The following is an 18638-nucleotide window of genomic DNA, read 5'->3' as shown; positions in this document are numbered from 1 at the left end:
ATGAGCTCTAGACTGTGCCCCATTCCGAGCAGTGTGCTGCCGGCTCTGCCAGCCTGGGGCGTGAATCCTCCCTTTGCCCAGCGTATCCGCGCTGCACATGCTCCCTGCCCTCAGTCACCTGGCAGCCGTCTTAGTTATCACCGTCGCGGTAACGCAAAGCTTGCGTTCAAGTAACCCTTATTTTGCTTAATAATGTCCCAGAGCACAAGTAGTGATGCTGGAAATTTGAATATGCCAAAGAGAAGCCGTAAAGCGCTTCCTTTAAGTGAAAAGGTGAAGACGGTACAATAAACTATTGAGAGAGAGAGAGGGGGAATACGAGAGCACAGAGTCATACAACTTTTAGTTTATTACTAATTATTTTGTTAATCTCTTACTGTGACTAACTTATAAAGTAACCTTTATCATAGGCATGTATGTATAAGAAACAGTATATAGAGGACTCGGTATGCCTGTGGTGTCAGGCACCCACTGGGGGTCCTGGAGTGTATCCCCGTAAACAAGGGGGCTACTCGACTTCTTTCTTCAACTGTTTAACGCCCTGTATTTTAGCTGTCTATAGTAATCTCTTTCTTCACCCTTAAAATTTCTTAATCTTAATATTTATACTCAGATCAGTTCACTCATCCGCTTAATGATATAAACTACTCTTTTATTTAAAAATATGTTGCTTTTATGGCTTTACCAATTACTTTACAATGACAAACCAAAAAAATCCATCTTTATAATAGTATATTCTTAAAATTTTATCAGCTAAATTTGTATCGATTTGAAGAAGTCTTTGTTCCCGTTATAATCTCAAAATCAAAGCAGCATACATTTATTGAGCACGCACAATGTATCAGGTATCATTCTGAGCACCAGCAAAAAGACTCCTGTCCTTGCAGGCGTTACGTGTTATAGCCATGGTACAGAAAAGTGTCCTAGAAATAGATTCTCTTTTTGGAACTCGGCGGGGTAGCTTTGGGTAGGGACATAAAGCCTTTTATTTCTAAAGACATGATTTGACAGGATCTGGTTTTCAGATTTCAGCCTCTAAATCAGCCTAAATCTTGAATTTTGGGGAGATTTTTTAAATTGCTATACAGTTAAAACTATAAGGCTATGGTTCTTGAGAGTTTGAGAAACTGGAGGAGTGAGATTAATATGAACATAAGCTAATTTTAATCATGCACCAGGATCGGCACACACCATTTCCTCTTCCACTTTTTCCTCTGTAAGCCCATCCCAAGGTTTCATCACCACATTCTTTACTGTCATTCAGGCATCATCAATGTGTCTGAGGCGACACACACTCCTTCTCTCCTCTTCCTGACTTTTGGATGGAACTGCTTCCATATATGCTGACATTCTAGTTATGACAATAACCCAGCCCTCCCGTTCCAGCTACCACTGCCATGAGATCACTATACCCACTGCTAATCATGTGTATTTATTTCCCACACATAATGCATAATGTGGTCATTCATTAATATTGGGGTTTTTTAATATTAATTCATGCCTTCCCACTGTAATTTACCAATATCTATGTATTTTATCCTCAAATTCTCCAGGTGATTATGAAGGAAGTGAAAATGTAGTAATATTTAGTTATTTCTGATAAATTCTCCATTTCCCATGACACAAATGTTTATTTCCTCAGGGTTACACACAGAGCTGCCTTCCGGAATTCAGCATACCTTTGTATCTAGTTAGAGGCATTAGAGCTGGAATCCAAGACTAGGAACAATACCTGTTCGCAGGGCTTTCACTTAAAATTGTCTTCCCACCGGGGTAGGATGGTGGTTGGCCGCCCTGCCCTCTAAAATAGCCTGCCCGTGGGCCTGGCGCCCTCTGGCGGCGGGAGGGTACCTTGAGGAGGACGCTGAGGGATGGAGCCTCAAGGCGGTCTCATCGCCTAGACACCTGAGTTCCTCCAGGCTCCTATTTTGTTAATTTTATACAGAATTGGTCCTTCCTTTCCCTATTTCCCTTATTTCCCTTTTCCTGTCTTATTTTTTAACAACTTCCACACAGTGCTGATACAGTGAGTCTCTAGGGGAAACTCGAGGAGGATGAGTGTTGGCGTAATGACTTGTAACATAAGGTTTGATTTAGTCACAACAGAATGTCGGTGGTTCTTTAAAGAGGATGGTGATCATGCATTTGTCATTTCTCATGACAAGAAAAGTATGAGCATGAATGCATACGGAGGGGCTGTGCTCCACTGCAAGAAAATATGCATTCAATATTATAGTTTGTAAATGGGAACTAAGATCAACTGAGAAATATTCCTTATAAGTTGTTAACATTAGAGTCAATCAAATGGCACCTTTTAGAGACACTAAACTTCATTCTGTCTAAAGTTAGAGACAGACAAAGATGACCACTCAAGTTCTTCTCTCCTCACCAAGTTCTGAGTCTTGTGTGTGAATTCAAGTGTTTCTAAAAAGAAGTCAATGTACTATTTATCTTCCATGCATCTATCAGTTGCTGCAGAGGTACTTCAACTAGTGTTGATCTGTGGTCTGACAAAGTTTATTGCATCTCTAAACACCTGTCTTACTTCTGTCAATCCAGTTCAAAATCTTGCATTTGGTATACCACCTGAATACAATTTCTTTGAAAAACAGGAAATGTGGTTAGTAGATTACTAGGTGACTTCTAGGTATACGCCATCTAAAAACACATATATATTTTTAGTTCCATAAAAGAGCCTATAGAATAAGAAAGTGAGTTACATTTGGTGAAACTAATTTAAACTATCATTATTCCCCATTAAACTCAAATGTATTGTGAAACTTCTACTCTTTCTTTACAGTTTGTAAATACTAAGCAATTCAAATGTAAAGTCTGGAAATTACCGATAACATCTCATTGATAAAAAAAAGTAAAATGGCTCTCACTCAAGCCTTGGATAAAGCAAGAAGAGTCACAATGTCTGCAATGCAGAACTACTATGTGGCAAGGGTAAAGAGTAAAGGTAGAAGTAAAGGGTAGAATTATTTTGTATGTTCAAATGGAAAACAAATTAGGGGGGAAAAAACTAGATCTACTAAATGAAAGTGTAATAACTGTTCCCTCTGTTTCTACTCTTGCCTCTCTAAAGTCAATTCTCCTTGAACCGGTGTAAGTAATCTTTTGAAAATATAAGCCAGACCATGCCAATCTCCTGCTCTCAGCCACCTGAGCTTATATCGAAGTTTCTACCATGGCCCACAAGGCCCATCATGTACTAGCCATGGCTATCCCTTCAACAGCATTTCCAACCAGTCTTCCCATAACTCACTCATGTTTAGGAGCAATCAGGTCTGCCAAAAGAATTGGCAAAGTGCACATTTGTTCTTGTGCTTAACCTTTCATTCCAAAGGCTGTGCAGGTTTTCCATAATGAAGAGACAAATGCTAACATGGGCACAATGGGCAATATGATGGCTGTCAAGAGACAGAATCCAGTTGATGGAAGTTAATCATACATACACTTAACTCTCTGAAGAAGTGGTTCTTACAGACATGCCAGCAGTTAGGGCGGGAATTACTCTGCTGATGATATTCCACCAAATAACACCCACTAAAGACTTACCTGCAGCGACTATGACAATATCTGCCAGCTGAGTATGGAGCTTCAATTGTTCATTGGGGGTATATCTGTGAGCTATTGTCACAGTTGCATCACCTGGAATACAGAAGGACTTCCATTAATGACTACTTAGCTTTTTTCATCATTTATGAATGCTCCAGTTCTAGAGGAGTTTCAGTTACATCCTAAGAATAAAATAAAATAAAAAATGCTTTGAAATAATTAAATCACTTTGAAAACAAAAGCTAGATAAGAAAATGTAGGTGACCTATATTATTGTACCCTTCAATTAACCAGTGGAAAATCAAATGAGACCAAATGAGGGCATGTGCTGACCATCACAGGAGAGTGGTAAGTGGGATTCTAGAAACCTAGCATTTGAAAGTTCTGTATTGACAAGTTTTTGTTGTTGTTTTTGTTTGTTTGTTTTTAATCCAAGGATATTTTTTTTCATTGCTTTTTCAGAGAGAGTGGAAGGGAGAGAGAGAGAGAGGGAGGGGGAGAGAGAGAGAGACAAGAGAAAGAGAGAGAGACATTGATGTAAGAGAGACACATTGATTGGCAAGCCTGCAACCCGAGGTACGTGTCCTTGGCCACAATCACATCCTGGACCCTTCATTCCACGGGCTGATGCTCTACTCACTGAGCTAAACCACCTAGGGCCGTATTGACAAGTTTTAGTTTGAGGGCTCCCAGATTACAAACTTTTTGGTGTTTACACAATAAACTTTTACTGATACTGTTTTGGTGATTGATTATGTCATGTCTGAACTTTTTTTTTTTTTTTAATTTTATACCTGTCTGAACTTTTGACACCTGCTAACTATATTCTTATTTAACCTGTCTTACTACACACTGAAAATTCTTGTCACTCCTATTTCCAGTTTTTGTGCCCCACTGCTTTTCTTCAATGAATCCTCTGGCTTGCTGTATCTAACCCTATCTCCTTAGCTTTTTTCCCTAGGATAATCAGTACTAACAAGTTGCAACAGCTACTCCATAGAATGATGTGTATCTCTGACCCCTGATGACTTTTTAAACACTCAGTTTTATGTCCTTATTGCTCATATGATAAGAGCCCTGTCAAGGACCTAATTTTTTTAACTATTACACAGACCCAGGTAAAAAAATAATAATATTTTAGAGTCTAGAGCAACTTCATTTTGCCCAGTACTTTATATCATGTTTGTTAAGATATAGCAAGAATAAAAGACTTAGAACCTGTCTCCTAGAATCCCAGGGTTCTGTTAGAATGTAATAATTAATAGCTAGACAAGATAGACTTCTTATTATATAAAAGTCCGTGAATCAAGAATTATCTGCTGGGAGCCACCTGAGCAGTTTTCTAGGTTATCAAGATTTCTGTAATTCATGCAAAACTGCAGATTGTAGCAAAGAGGTGCTGGTGTTGGCAACTAACAGAGTGTCAATTTGAGGAATATAATATTTGCTATTTTAAAAAGCTAGAACAAAAAGCCCTAGCTCAGTTGGTTAGAGCATAGTCTGGATATGCCAAGGTTGCAGGTTCAATCCCCGGTCAGCACATACAAGAAGCAATCAATGAATGCATAAATAACTGGAACAACAAATCTCTCTCTCTCTCCCTCCCTCTCTTTCTCTCTTCCTCTCTCTTCCTTTTCCTCTCTCTCTCAAATCAATCAATAATTTTTTAAAAGTTAGAGCAAACAATAAAATATGCTTCATTTTAGAGTATTACTTTTTGTTAATATTACCTACATGAGTTTACTTTTGTTGGACATTTCCAGGTCATTCCCTATCTTTGTTTATTCAATAATCAAGAAATAATCCCAGAATCACACTAAGCAATAGAGATTCACAATTCTCTAATGTGAAAAATAGATATGCAAATCAAAATTTTTATACAGTGTGGTCAGTTTCACGCCAAAAGAAGGTATAAATTACAGTGTTGGCACAGACCATTGTTATCTACTCCAGCTGAATAGGTGTAGTTAGAGCTCTTAGAAAGGACAGATTTTGATGTGAGCTGGAATTTATTTTGCTTCTCCTTCAGTCCTCCTATGCTTTTCCCACCCTTTCCCACGGATAAATTATTTTCCATAAAAACATGAGAAAGGCATAGTATTTAGCCCAGACTGTTAGAAACTTCTTCTGAAAGTCTATCACTTTGCAACTTTTACGATGATTATCCATCCATCTTCAACAGCAACACAGAACAAGTCTCAACTTCCTTTTTCACAAGGCAAATCTTCAAATACCTGCCTGTACCAGCATGAGCAGATAACGCAAAACGGTAAACCTAACAGGAGCTGGAACCTTATGCATAGGGTGTCCTTTGTCACTTTCTCTACACAAGAAAAAACTGAGTCATTCCCAACACATTATCTCAGACCATGGTCTGGTTTAAAAGGAACAATCACTGAGGAAATCGCAGGAAGGAAAACTCAGTACTCAACAGAACAGCACTCAATGGATCTTAAAACAATACTGCACTCTCTTGACTCTGAATTCCATTTACTGCACATTTTCTATTCCAACATCAGCTGCTTTTTCTGGATTAAATTGCTTAAATGACTTTAGATATTGTTACAGAGCACCCGGATCTAAGCCTTCTGTTCATGCTTTAAATAGGCCAGGCTTTACTGCCTTTGTGTCTGGTCAAGACTTAGCTGGTTTGACTTGCTGCTTATCAGTTCTTCAGTTGTCTTCCAAACACTTTTAACTAGTCAAATACTGTTTCAAGCTCACTCTTTTTAAACACCCAGAGTTACCTGAAGAGAAAGAGTAGTAGGGAGGACTGACTGAATCCTCACCACCAGCGTATATAGATATTTTTAAAATGTGCCCCCAGATTTGGTCAAAAATTATTGAGTTGAAATCATAGATACATTTATTCAATGAAGACAATATGCAAATGAGCAAATATATATATAATAAAATTTTATATGGTAATAAGTGCTAAGAAGTGAATAGAGAATAATAACATGGGTGATATATTGATAAGGTGCTGAGGGACATTTGAACAGAAACTCGAAAGAAGTGAGCAAGTAAATTATGTAAATAACTTCAAAAAGAGCATCCAGGCAGAAGAAAAACCAAGTGCAAAGATGCTGATACACGAGCATGCATGGCATGTTCTAGAAAAGCAAAAGGCATCCATGGCTGGAAGGCAGTGATGGAGGGTAAGAGTGGTGGGAAATTAGTGAGGAGATGGAGCCTACCTTAGATCACATATGGTCTTGCTACCATAGTAAGGAGTTTGAATTTTATTCTGATGTTAGGTTGTTCTAAGTGTTATGGGAAGCCATGGATGACTGAAGGCTCACCGAGTGGAAATTAGTCTTTGTAGGGGAGATGGGAGATGGGACAAGAGTGGGTGCAGGGAATAGGTTTGTAAATTGTATAGTGATCCAAGCGAGAGATAATGGCTCCGGAATAAAATGCGAAGCCCTGGGCTCATTCCAATCTTCTGAGCACTCACCCTCCACCCTGACAGCATTAGAATCTTCTATGTTTCAAAAAATACTAATGCTCAAGTCCAACTTGTAGAGATTCTGATTTAGTTGTGCTGTGTCGGACTCAGACAGCTATAATTTTACAAGCCCCCAGTGGCTCCAGTGGGGAGCTAGAGCTGAGGGAATAGTCACTACTGGGGGGCTGAAGGACGCTGTGGGGAAGAGGCTCGGTGGGAGCAGCGATGAGGCCGGGGCAGAAGTGCCCACACGGGGAAGCAGGGGAGGCCTTAGGGAAAGAGGGGCAATGGGCTCCAGGAAAATAAAACAGAGGAAACTCAGAGAGCTTTACTGATCAAATAAAACAGGGCCCACACTGGGGTGGTTTTGTTTGTTTTTTTAGCACTTAGTACCTTTACATAATAACACTGCTTGGCGTTAGCTAGTTTTTTTAAAGTCATCAGATCATCATTTATATTTATGGTATGAGTTACTTATTTTGTAGAGAGTGAACTTTTTTCTTCTAGATCTTAGATATTTTTAGTAACTCCAAGTAGAAGGGGTTTTTATTTTTGTCTGTGAGGTGAGATTTCTCAGAAGGTAAATGATAAAAATATCCCATTACAACAGCAACAACAGGCAGACCCCCAAAGGGGTATAACATTCATAAGGAACCGTAATTAGAAATCATTCATCCCTTCCTTCAGCTGGGCTGTTTGTTATAGAACGCTCCACTTCTCCTTTGCAGCACTTTGCACAACTACAGTGATTAATCATTCACACCCAATTGTTTAACCGTTGTCTTTCCTGCCAGACTGTAAGCTGAGGAGGACGGGGCAATATCTGACTTATTCACCATAATGCGCCCCATGCTTAGTGACAAAGAAATCAGTCCCTCTGTAAGGACGCAGCATCGCATGTCAGCAGCTCAAGGGGAAAAGTTAGTCTAAACAAAATGACAGATTCTAAATGTTTTACTGGAAAAACACTGTCAAGTCTTTCACTTAATGCCATCAGCAGAAACTGTCCCTCCCTTCCCAGTGTCCTGAGGTCTCCTCTCCCCTTCCTCATGGTCCTGAGGCACCCTCCGCCCCAGGACCTGATTCTTGGGGAGAAGGGAGTCTTAAGTAATAGTTCTTGACAAATGCCTATAATTTTAAAATATTAAGAAATTAGTGTGTGGTAAGTACCTAGCTACTTCTCTCCCCCCTCCCCTTTCTTTCCTCTATACAGGATTTTTTTTCAGTAAATGACAATGTCCTATTTTAAAACCCTTTCCTGTGGTCTTATTTTCTATAATACTGGTACAGTAGTTGCACATAGGAGACACTAAATAAACTTATATTAATTGACTAGTTGCATTATAACATATCAAGCCCTGTGCTAAGTTTCAGAGACACAAAAGGAGAATTGAGAATTCCACATGCCCCTTGTGTGCAGGAAAGGGGAACAGGTTGAAAATCAACATGCAATAGGACCAGTACTGTGTCGGCGGCACACACACTGTGTGAAACGTGGACGATTTGGGCACCTCCTGAAAGACGGTGGGAGGGGAGAGGAAAGCTGGGAGTGATGGGAAACGGCATTCCTCACAGGAAACGGCACGCACGGCAAGGAGGCATGGGAGAGGTGATGTGTTTGGGGAACAACACGTAGTTCTGTGGAGCTTCAGCATAAGGTACCAGAGAGAAAGTGACGGGGAATGGCCGAAAAGGTAGGTTGGGGCAGACCATAATATCCTTATGAGTGACGCCTTCAACAATCAGGCTTATAGACTTTTTTTAAAAATTGTTCAAAATATTACAGATGTCCCCATTTTTTCCCCACTGACCCCTTTCTCCCACACCCACTCCCCCCCCCAGGCCTTTACCACACTATTGTCCGTGTCCATGGGTTATGCATATATGCATATAGGTTCTTTGGTTAATCTCTCCCCACCTTGTAAACTTTAGAAAAGGGATGGTTTGTGATGGTAATAAATTCCCAAGAGTTCATGTCAAAAAATAAAATGAAAGAGAAAAAGAAAGATTTGGACTTCACTCTACATTTTAAACAATGTTTAATGTTAGTTTCAACAGTGTAATAGTCCTAGTTGTTTGATGTGAAAATACATGACATTTTCCAAGTATAGTGTCTTTCAGATCCTAGCTGGCTGAATTTAGGAGATGTTGAAAATGATACAGTAATTTTACTATATAGCTGAGAAAATGAGACTAGAACAAGTATTAGTTTTTTTCTATTGCTTTCCACTATTCAAACTCAAAGCTGTAATTCATCAGTAAAGTCTAATCAACAGAGAGGCACCACAAAATATAATACCCTAATATCTCATCTTGAAGACTTCTGACTTAGGGGTCATGGGATGGGAGCAGCAGAGACCAAGTACCTGCCATCCTCCCTGCCCCAGTTTGACACTGATTCATTCCACAGAGGCAGCAGACACCCCACTGCCAAGGCTGTCTCAGTAGTGATCACTTTGCATCACCCCTGCTTTTCTAGGCGTTCCTATTTGGCTCCTCTCTTTGAAACCATAGAGAACCTGGCCCCACCTGGCACTGGGCTGGCCTTAATCATACACATCACACGCATCATGTTGCATTGCCTCAAACATCCACTCCTGTGTTACTACCTGAAGGCATCTCCTGTGGGTGGGAGATGATGCTCTTGGGCTGGCAAAGCTGCTCATTTTCCCATCGGGAACAATTTTCACAAAGGAAATGCAAAATATCTTGTGGTTGTCCATTAAGATAGGATGCACCTTGAATAAAAAATACCCGATATATAGAGAGTTGCAACAGAAGGGCAGCTTGAATGCAAAAGCTGAACACCAATGCAGAAGCAGTGCTTTGAAAAACCAGTGTCCAAAGATGAACCCTGAAGACACAGACTGTCATCTTCAGGAAACAGAGGACTAAGTCTTTTTCACCACAGTACTCCACAGTGTTTCACAGAGAATAAGTACTGAGTGCACACGGCCTGAATGAAATCAGGAACATTCCTTGGGCCACAGAACTGTAAGCAACATCAGTTGGTTGCTGGCCCTTTTAAAATGCTCTTTTAAAAAGTCCCATCAATGCCACTGCAATGATACCACAACCTTTTAGTTAAAGGAGGCACATGTAACCCATGTTGTGGCCATTCCGGGATCTGTTTAGATGAGACGTCCTACATAAAAACATAAAAATATGCAGAAAGAAACTTGCTAATTCTCTAAAAGAATCTGAAATAAATCGTATTCTGTATTCTTCTGGTGGCAAAATCATAATGTTTTGGTCATTATGGCACTTTGTTATCTGAAGAAGAAAAAACTGTTTTAGAGAAACTGCAGAACTCTCTTGCCTCCTCGCAGTGAAGGTAAAAATGAAGACACTGTGCTAAAGCCAATGGTACTCGGTTTTCATTCTGAAAGAAGGTGAAACTGAAAGAAATTGTGAAATTACAAAGAAATTAAAAGAATACACCATGATCTATAGGTGGTCACAATGGTACTCAAACATCCTAATAAGTAGTGGGGCTCATGAGAACAGACTCTCCACTATCAGTCTCTTTATGTTCCCCAATCAACCATGGGCTTCCCTAAGCAACTAGAATGTTCACTTAATGATGCCAAATTTTATTTCGTGCCACTGAATATTTATAATTTAAATCACCCATCCTTATATATCATGCCCACCTCTGTCATCAAGACTACAAGCTCACAGAGGACAGGAACTATTCCTCACCTACTCTCTATGAACTGCATAGCGTCTCAAGGTCATGGCCTCTTTAAAGCCTTCTGTGGTGATATGTCCTCAGCAGAAGGCATTCACCCACAGCATCCTGCTGCAGTGAGCACCAGCATCTCTCTCAAGATTTCACTATATTCTCAGTCCTCTACATACTTCAAGCCCCTGAAGAATTAAAAGAAGCTTTTTTCATAAAACAGCAGGAATCCACATCCTAAATAATCAAGACTAAAAACTAGCCATGAGCAGACACAAATTAATCAAGCTAAATTGCAGCATGGCCATTTTCCTAGTGCAATTATCTTTGGCTTTAAGACATAAATGAACCATTAGGGTCCTGAATCTCTTCTGGAAAAGAAACACAGTGTGAGCTGAATGTTCAACATGTGAGAGTCATTGCAACAAGTTCTATAGATCGGAATTGACCAAGCTAATCCTCTTTCATTATCTTTATTAGCCAACAATGCACAGGTAGTTATTACATATAATTACTGCCTAACAGACACGGACGTTTGAAATATTAACTTTCCCACAGACTCCAAATCTTCAGCAAGCAGCTCTCAACAATTCATTATAATTATCATATATGTCAGCACACTCCTATGAAATATGCATGAGCTTAAACACCACCCATGTAACAAACTGTCCAACATCACTTTTAATATAACTTACTACATTTTAGATACTGTAATTATAACGGCACCTAAGTGCCACCATAATAAATGCAAATTTAACTGCCTGGTTTGTAAGTAACCAGTACTATATAATTAATTCCACTTTAATTCAATTTTTCACATGCATTCAAGTGAAAATATTTTATAACACAAAGTATAAAATATTTATGAAGTTAATGTTTTATGACATAGGAATGTCTAAAATTACATGAATAAAGGGTAAATTAATTCTTAGACTTAGGTATAGACAAATAATTAAAAATTATGCCACACTGGAATGGCTCAGTGGTTGAGCAATGACCTATGATCCAGGAGATCGCAGTTTGATTCCTGGTCAGGGAACATGCCAAGGTTTCGGGCTCGATCCCTGGGGGGGGGCATGCAGGAGGCAGCAGTAGATCAACGACTCTCTCTCATCACTGATGCTTCTGTCTCTTTCCCTCTCCCTTCCTCTCTCTCTCTGTAATCAATAAAAATATATTTTAAAAACTTAAAAATTATCAAGAAATTAGCATTAATTTATTGATATCTATAATAAAATGTATGTAAAGTATGGTTTGTAGTATGATATCATATTTCTAATAAAATACCTTATAGGCTTTACATATTCTATAGTTATGCAAATTATTACAACAAAGACTAGTTTTTATCCAAAATAAAGCAACCACAGCCCGGCCAGCATGGCTCAGAGGTTGAGCATCGACCTATGATCCAGGAGATCATGGTTCGATTCTCGGTCGGGGCACATGTCCAGGTTGAGGCATGTTGGGGGCGTACAGGAGGCAGCCAATCAATGACTCTCATCATTGATGTTTCTATCTCTCTCTCCCTCTTACTACTTCTCTCTGAAATCAAAAAAGACATATTTAAAATAAATAAATAAATAAATAAACCATAAAACCCACCAGAAAAAAATTTCAAATGAAGGTGAAAAATACATCATTAACCTTGGATCTTGTTATTCTAAATTTTATGATTAGTATGGTCACAGATTATTAACTTGAGCATAATAATGGAAATGATAGTAATAGCTAAAGTTCACATGTACCAAGGGCTCACTTAACTTGTTGTGTCAAGCACTGTAATTAGTGCTTTACATTAGTATCTCATTTACTTTTCACAATAATTCAGTGAAGGAGAAATTAATATTATACATATTTTACATATGAGGAAAGTGGAGGGTTACACAGATTAAATAACTTGTCCAAGGACACAGGGCTTGGCAGCGGAGGGGTCTGACTCCAAGCCTATCCTCTTAAATACACAGTCAGTACTCAGCTTCCAGCTCTGATCTAGTACTTCCTTGGGTGACCTTAGATAAGTCACCTGAAGTCTCTAAAGCTCATTTTCTTTAGCTTCAAAATGCAAATATTAACATATGCCAGAATTATTGAGAACTAAATAAGATAGTTTATGAGAAAGTCCTGTGCAAGTTGTGCAGTTATGTTATTGTTATGTATTGATGAGATAAAATTAAATGTTGAAAATAAAAATACTGCTTATTGGCTCTTGGTCAGGATTTTCAAAAAAATAAATAAATAGTATAACTAGGTAAACCTTCCTGGCTGTTTTACCTTGCTTAACATAGAAACTATTACATAAGGCAAATATGAATCAATATTTTTATTACACCCTAAGAGATAAATAAGCCTTAATGGATTAAGTTACAAGTGAACAGCAAAACTAGAAATGTAACTTTGTCGATGGTTCTCATGAAAACTGTGTTCATGCCACCAGCTTTGGCCTTTCAAAAAGCTCTTCAAAACGAAGGCTTTTTAAAGTTACCTGGCGTTACTATCAGGTTCTAATTTACTATGATCCATATATGCATTTTTGAATCCTTAGGCCTAGGAAGGAAAAACATTCATCATCATTTTTAGATGAGTAATGTATTATCTTTGGGCTTACTTTTTCATAGGGCTTTATAGCTTAAAAAATTATTTCATATGCATTATATCAACTCAGATCCTAAAACAAGTATTTAAATATTTGAGATCAGGAAACTGAAATTCACCAAGGTTAATAATAAGAAATCTACATATCCATACATTGGTGTTGCTTGTGCATGCGTTTGTGTGTGTGCTTGAGCATGCAGATGTCTATCGTGTGACTTTATGTAGATACTGGCCTCCCACTTTTCTGAATTCTATATTCTTAATGATTTGAAGAAAGCATATAGGCCAAAAGAAAAAATAGGAACAAAGCGGCCACATATTTCCAGTAATTCCTTTATTCACTTTCAAGGTGCTCATGTCATTAGTTTCGGAATAAAGGACACCTTCACTTGCATAAGCCTACAAATACACTCAGACACAATTTCAAACATGTCGATTTTATGATTTTAAGAAGCAAAAAAAGCAGTAAAGGTATAGAGCATCTGCAAGGCCCGCCTACCTCCCGGCCGCTGGTGCCCTCCATCCGTGTGCAGAAGCATGGCAATTGGCAGCCCCACGTTCTTGGATCTTCCAGCCACAACCACATTTTTCCCAAATGTTTCAATCCCTTGAAACACAGAGTTTGATTTAAACAGTCATCAACAAGAAGCAAGTAAACATCTGAACAGCCAACTGAAACATTCCTTAAACATTTCTAACTTAATTTGGATTACTGTGTGGCTTGTCTATAATGTGTCCACATTCATTAAATAATGAGTATTTCTCTTTAATAATGAGTATACCTCTTGGATTTGTCACTGCCTCTCTGATTATGTCTTCATGAAAAAGTTCACAAATATAAGGTGTCCCAAGAAAATGTATACATACACACACTTTGAATAATTATAAAGGCAGTGTTTATTAAAATACATCTCATTTTTATAATTGAGCTATCAGCTGTTAAAGTGTATACATTTTTTTTGGAACAGCCTGTATTTTCAAGTTGCCATTAAATTACTTTTAAGTATCGAGATTCACATGAAGAATTAGAAGTACAGAGACTTAAAATATATTTGCTGCTAATTACAAAGTAAGCAAAGTATAACAATGTCAAGTTTAACTGGCAATCACACTTTAAGCACAACTGGAACAAAATAAAGTTGGGGGAAAAGTATTTTCCACAAAGCTCATGCACTTTGCTCCACAGGAGAGAAGCCCTAAACTTAGGGACTTAAAAGGTATGAAAGATAAAACTTGCAGATTTAACACACTTGACCTCTTTTGGGCAAAGCTGCTTCATAAGTAAAAGGAAGAAGTCAGAATTAAGGGTTTTCCCCCCACAAATACTAACATTCTGAGAGTATAATTCTAGGATATGCTTTCCCTTGGAAATTTTCTCTTTCAATGAGAAAACAGCAGGTTAGAAAGAAGATGCTGTCAGAAATGGAAGTGACAGTGCCAGAGGCAGGAAAATCATCAATATGAAAGGCAATATGGGGTCAATTAATGTAAAGGCAAACATCCTGCACACCTGTGAGCTTTACGTATGGTATCTAGAGCTCAATTTAAGGTAAATGTTTGTAATAAAAACCTAGGTCATTACATATGATTCAAATATGTTTGGCACATTCCGTTTTTAAAGGAAGTAAAAATATAATACATTTTAGAAAATGTATAGCAAAATACATTGTTTTCAGTTTAAAAGTAGAGAGGCGAATCTACTATTAGAAAATTCGCTCCCTACAAGATGCGAAAGCAGTTCTCTCTAAGCCCAGTTTAGCTCATTTTGGATTATTCCTTGACTTATAGAACTTTGTATCTGCCTACAGACTGAAGTTTCATGGCTGATCGTCTTCTTTCACCCAGGGGGCTGAGGTGGTTCCACCACAGTGATGCACAAATGCTCGGTTTGGCACTTAGCACCCACGTCCTGTAGACAAGCCACCAACCTGTTCTTCTGATTATTTCCCAAACAGCACTGGCCGTGGCGGGTACAAAAGAATGCTGGTCAAGGCACAGCCTTCCAATATTGATAATGTGAAACCCATCGACATCTTTTTCAGGGGCAATCCCATTGCATACTGTTCGCTCATCCACATGGTCTGAAAAATAAATACAATTGGTCCAATGTTACAATTGTTTTTTATTTGGAGGTGAGGAAAATGAAGTGTAAGGACCTACAACCAGATCATTTATAACTCAGCTTCAGCAAAGGTATAAAGTCATCATTCTGCTCTTTTTTTAACATCAAAATAGTAAGACAAAGTGCTCTTGACCAATGGCTGCACCTAACTGCTATCAGAGAACAGGCAAGCACAGAGCCATAGTGGCTGGCCCGGTGAAAGGGAAAATACACTAATGAGATCTGCAAACACCCAGGTGATAAGTCTTTGCTTCAATACGTTTGCATATTTAAATCTATGTTTTTACTATATATTTTCAGATTTTCAATAAATATTTCTAGCATTATAGATTAAAAGGCTTGGTTAGTGTTAAAAATAATCATAACATCATTAGTGCCTAGCTTCATCTCAAATGACATAAAAAAAACAAATATTAAACATACACACACACCATTTCCCTGAAGCATTAGCGCACTGAAACCCAAAACATCATTATGGTTTCCAATATGAAAGAAAAATAACATAACTTGAGTAATGAACTAATCAAATGACATACGAGGCCCAATTTCTTCAATTCAGTGATACATTGCTACCTGTTGCTCAGCAAAAATTGAAATGATTCTTTTTCTCCTCTGCTCTCCCTCCCACAGAACTGCCATAAAAAGTTCTCAGCACATTAGTTCAGTTAGTTGATCATATCAGTTATTTAACTATATCACTCATGAGTGTGAGCCTATTAGGGCACAATCTTGTCTTTTTAAACTAATCCACCCATAGCCTTCTCCATCTCAGTTGATGGCAGTTCCACCCTTCTGTGCGACTTGCCAAAAAAACCTGGTGTCATTCTAAACACCTCACTTTCTTTCATACCCAACATACCTAGCGTGTCACTGCTCTCACTGTGTCCATTGATATTACTCTGGTTTGAGTGTCCATTATTTCTCCTGTGAAATCTTGTAACAGCCTCCTAATTAATTCCCTGCTTGTACATTTGCATCCAAACAATCTAGTCACAAAATAGCAAGGGTTCTATTTTTGAAATGCCTGTCTGATCACACCACTCTTCTCAAAACCCTACTCTTCTTCCTGTTCCTCCAACATATTAGGCTTTTCTCTCCTTAACTAGCTAGCTCTCTTTTGTTTACCTGAAGCCTAAAAGTATATATATATCACTTTGGCTAAATCTTTCACTTTTTTCAAATCTTTCCTTAAATTTCACATTCCTTGTAAGGACTATTCCAACATATTATTTAAAAATGTAGGTTCCACGTCTGATAATGTTAAAGTCATTTACACTGGACCAAACTTCTCACAAAATACAACTGTAAACATTAGAAAAATTATATTAAAAAACAACTATCTGAAAACACTGGAGTCACTAAAAGTAGACAGATTTGGAGGAGAGTGGGCATCTGAAAGAAAGAATGTCACTGGAAGAGTTTCCCATTTTGGAGGCTTTCCCAGACACTGGACAGCTGGGATTTGGATAGAAATCTGCAGTCTTACTTGCATAAGGAATTAAAGGACAAAGTTTACTATAGCAGTTGGAAATTGGACATATCCAAGAAAGAAGAGAGCCACAGAAGGGAGACTCAAATTGTGTCTACAAATTCTGCCCAAATCTCTGACTGATCCCTGGACAACACACAAGGGAATCAAACTTCATGACCATCTAAGGGTAGAAGAACTAATAGTAAGAGACCATCTAGGGGTAAGAGAACTACACAGAGTACAGCTGTGGTTCACCAAGACAAAAGCAAAGCTTGAAGTCCTCAATTCCATAGGCATTTACAAAAAGTTTACAGCTAACATTATGTTTAATAATGAAGTACTGAACCTTTCCCCCAAGATTGGAAGTAAGCAAAGGTATCCACTCCCACCATTTCTATTCAGTGTTTTATTGGAGATCCTAGCTGGTGTGATAAAATAAGAAAAAGACAAAAAGAGGCCTAAAGATCAGAAAGGAAGAAGTAAAACTCCCAGTCACAGATGGCATGGTTATTTATGCACAATATCCAAAAGATTTACAAAAAAAAAGAAAGAAAAAATAACTAATAAAATGAATTTAGCAAGATCACAAAGTAAAAAGTCAATATACAAATAAATCAATTGTATTTTTGTATATAAGCAGCAATGACTAGAAAATGAAATTTTTTAAATTCTATTTACAATAGCATTCAAATCATAAAACACGTAGGAGAAAATTTTAAAATTTTGAAGATAACTGCTATAATGAAAACTACAGAAGATTGCTGGATGTCAATTCTTCCAAATTAATCTTTAGATTCCATGTCGTTTCTATCATAATCCTATGAGGGTTTTAGGTAGAAGCTGACAAACTGATTCTACAATTTACATGGCTATGCAAAGGACTTGGAGTATCCAAAGCAAATCTCGAAAATGAGGCAAGTCTCTCAATGATAAGATAAAAACACTGTATATTTCAGTCAGAGTTTTAGTTACACTGGAGTTTGTATTTTTCGGAATTTATAGATGAGTACACTTAGGATGTATTCGTTTCAATGCATGTACATTTCACACAAAAACATAAATACTGTAAGTGATGACATGCACACTGAAGTTTTAGGGGTACATTGTGTTCTTACCTTTCAATGCTTCAAAAATAAGATGGATTGCCAGATGAATAAATGATCCAATGTGACATGTTAACAATTATAGAAGCTAGGTTGGGGGCATGTGGGTGTTCACTACACCATTCTTTTAACTTTTCTGAATGTTTGAAATTTGTCATAATAAAATATTTAGGGGGGAAAAAATACAACCTGTCCCCCAATCTTGATCCTCTTTGCCACGCTCTTTTTCTTTTTCCCATAGCATGTCAACTTCTAATAAATATAATTACGTCTGTGTTTATATTCTACTATCTTTCTCTCCTGCTACTCCACAAGAGAAGACATTTTCAACATTTTTGTCACTGGGGTATTCCTACCACAAAGAATAGCACCTAGACATTCATTGAATAAATGACTACTTTTACCCCTGATATATAAATGAAGAAACTCAGACGAAATTAGTGGACAATAAGTGGACAACTGAGGACAATCAGAACAGGCTGCCATAAGGAAAATATGTCTGATCCTTTTACAACCTCTAATTTCTATCTTTTAAAAATATAATAAAAAAACCAAAGGTGGCTTTCATTAAAATCTTGATTTGTCAATATCTTTGCATTTCTATTATTAGATATCTAGCACTTTTACATCCTTTGATACAAATTTAATGTAAAAGATTC

At 37.9% G+C, this 18638-nt stretch overlaps 1 protein-coding gene across 6 annotated transcripts in view; it reads right to left on the bottom strand.

Annotated features, from left to right (window-relative positions):
- Positions 1 to 18638, bottom strand: part of MTHFD2L (methylenetetrahydrofolate dehydrogenase (NADP+ dependent) 2 like) — a 92631-nt gene that overhangs the window by 53752 nt on the left and 20241 nt on the right. For 4 of the 6 annotated variants that reach the window (XM_081129236.1, XM_081129234.1, XM_081129237.1 and 1 more), the window contains exons 4-7: positions 15212 to 15364; positions 13783 to 13890; positions 9619 to 9747; positions 3562 to 3654 (exon numbers count right to left, since the gene is read on the bottom strand). In XM_081129236.1, coding sequence (XP_080985362.1) covers positions 3562 to 3654; positions 9619 to 9747; positions 13783 to 13890; positions 15212 to 15364 — 483 coding nt within the window. The remainder of the gene's footprint in view (positions 1 to 3561; positions 3655 to 9618; positions 9748 to 13782; positions 13891 to 15211; positions 15365 to 18638) is intronic. The other 2 variants (XM_081129235.1, XM_081129238.1) reach the window with 1 other exon arrangement.

Source organism: Miniopterus schreibersii (assembly GCF_964146895.1).
Source record: "Miniopterus schreibersii genome assembly, chromosome: 1".
NCBI lineage: Eukaryota > Metazoa > Chordata > Mammalia > Chiroptera > Miniopteridae > Miniopterus > Miniopterus schreibersii.
This window is presented reverse-complemented; position numbering and strand designations above follow the sequence as displayed.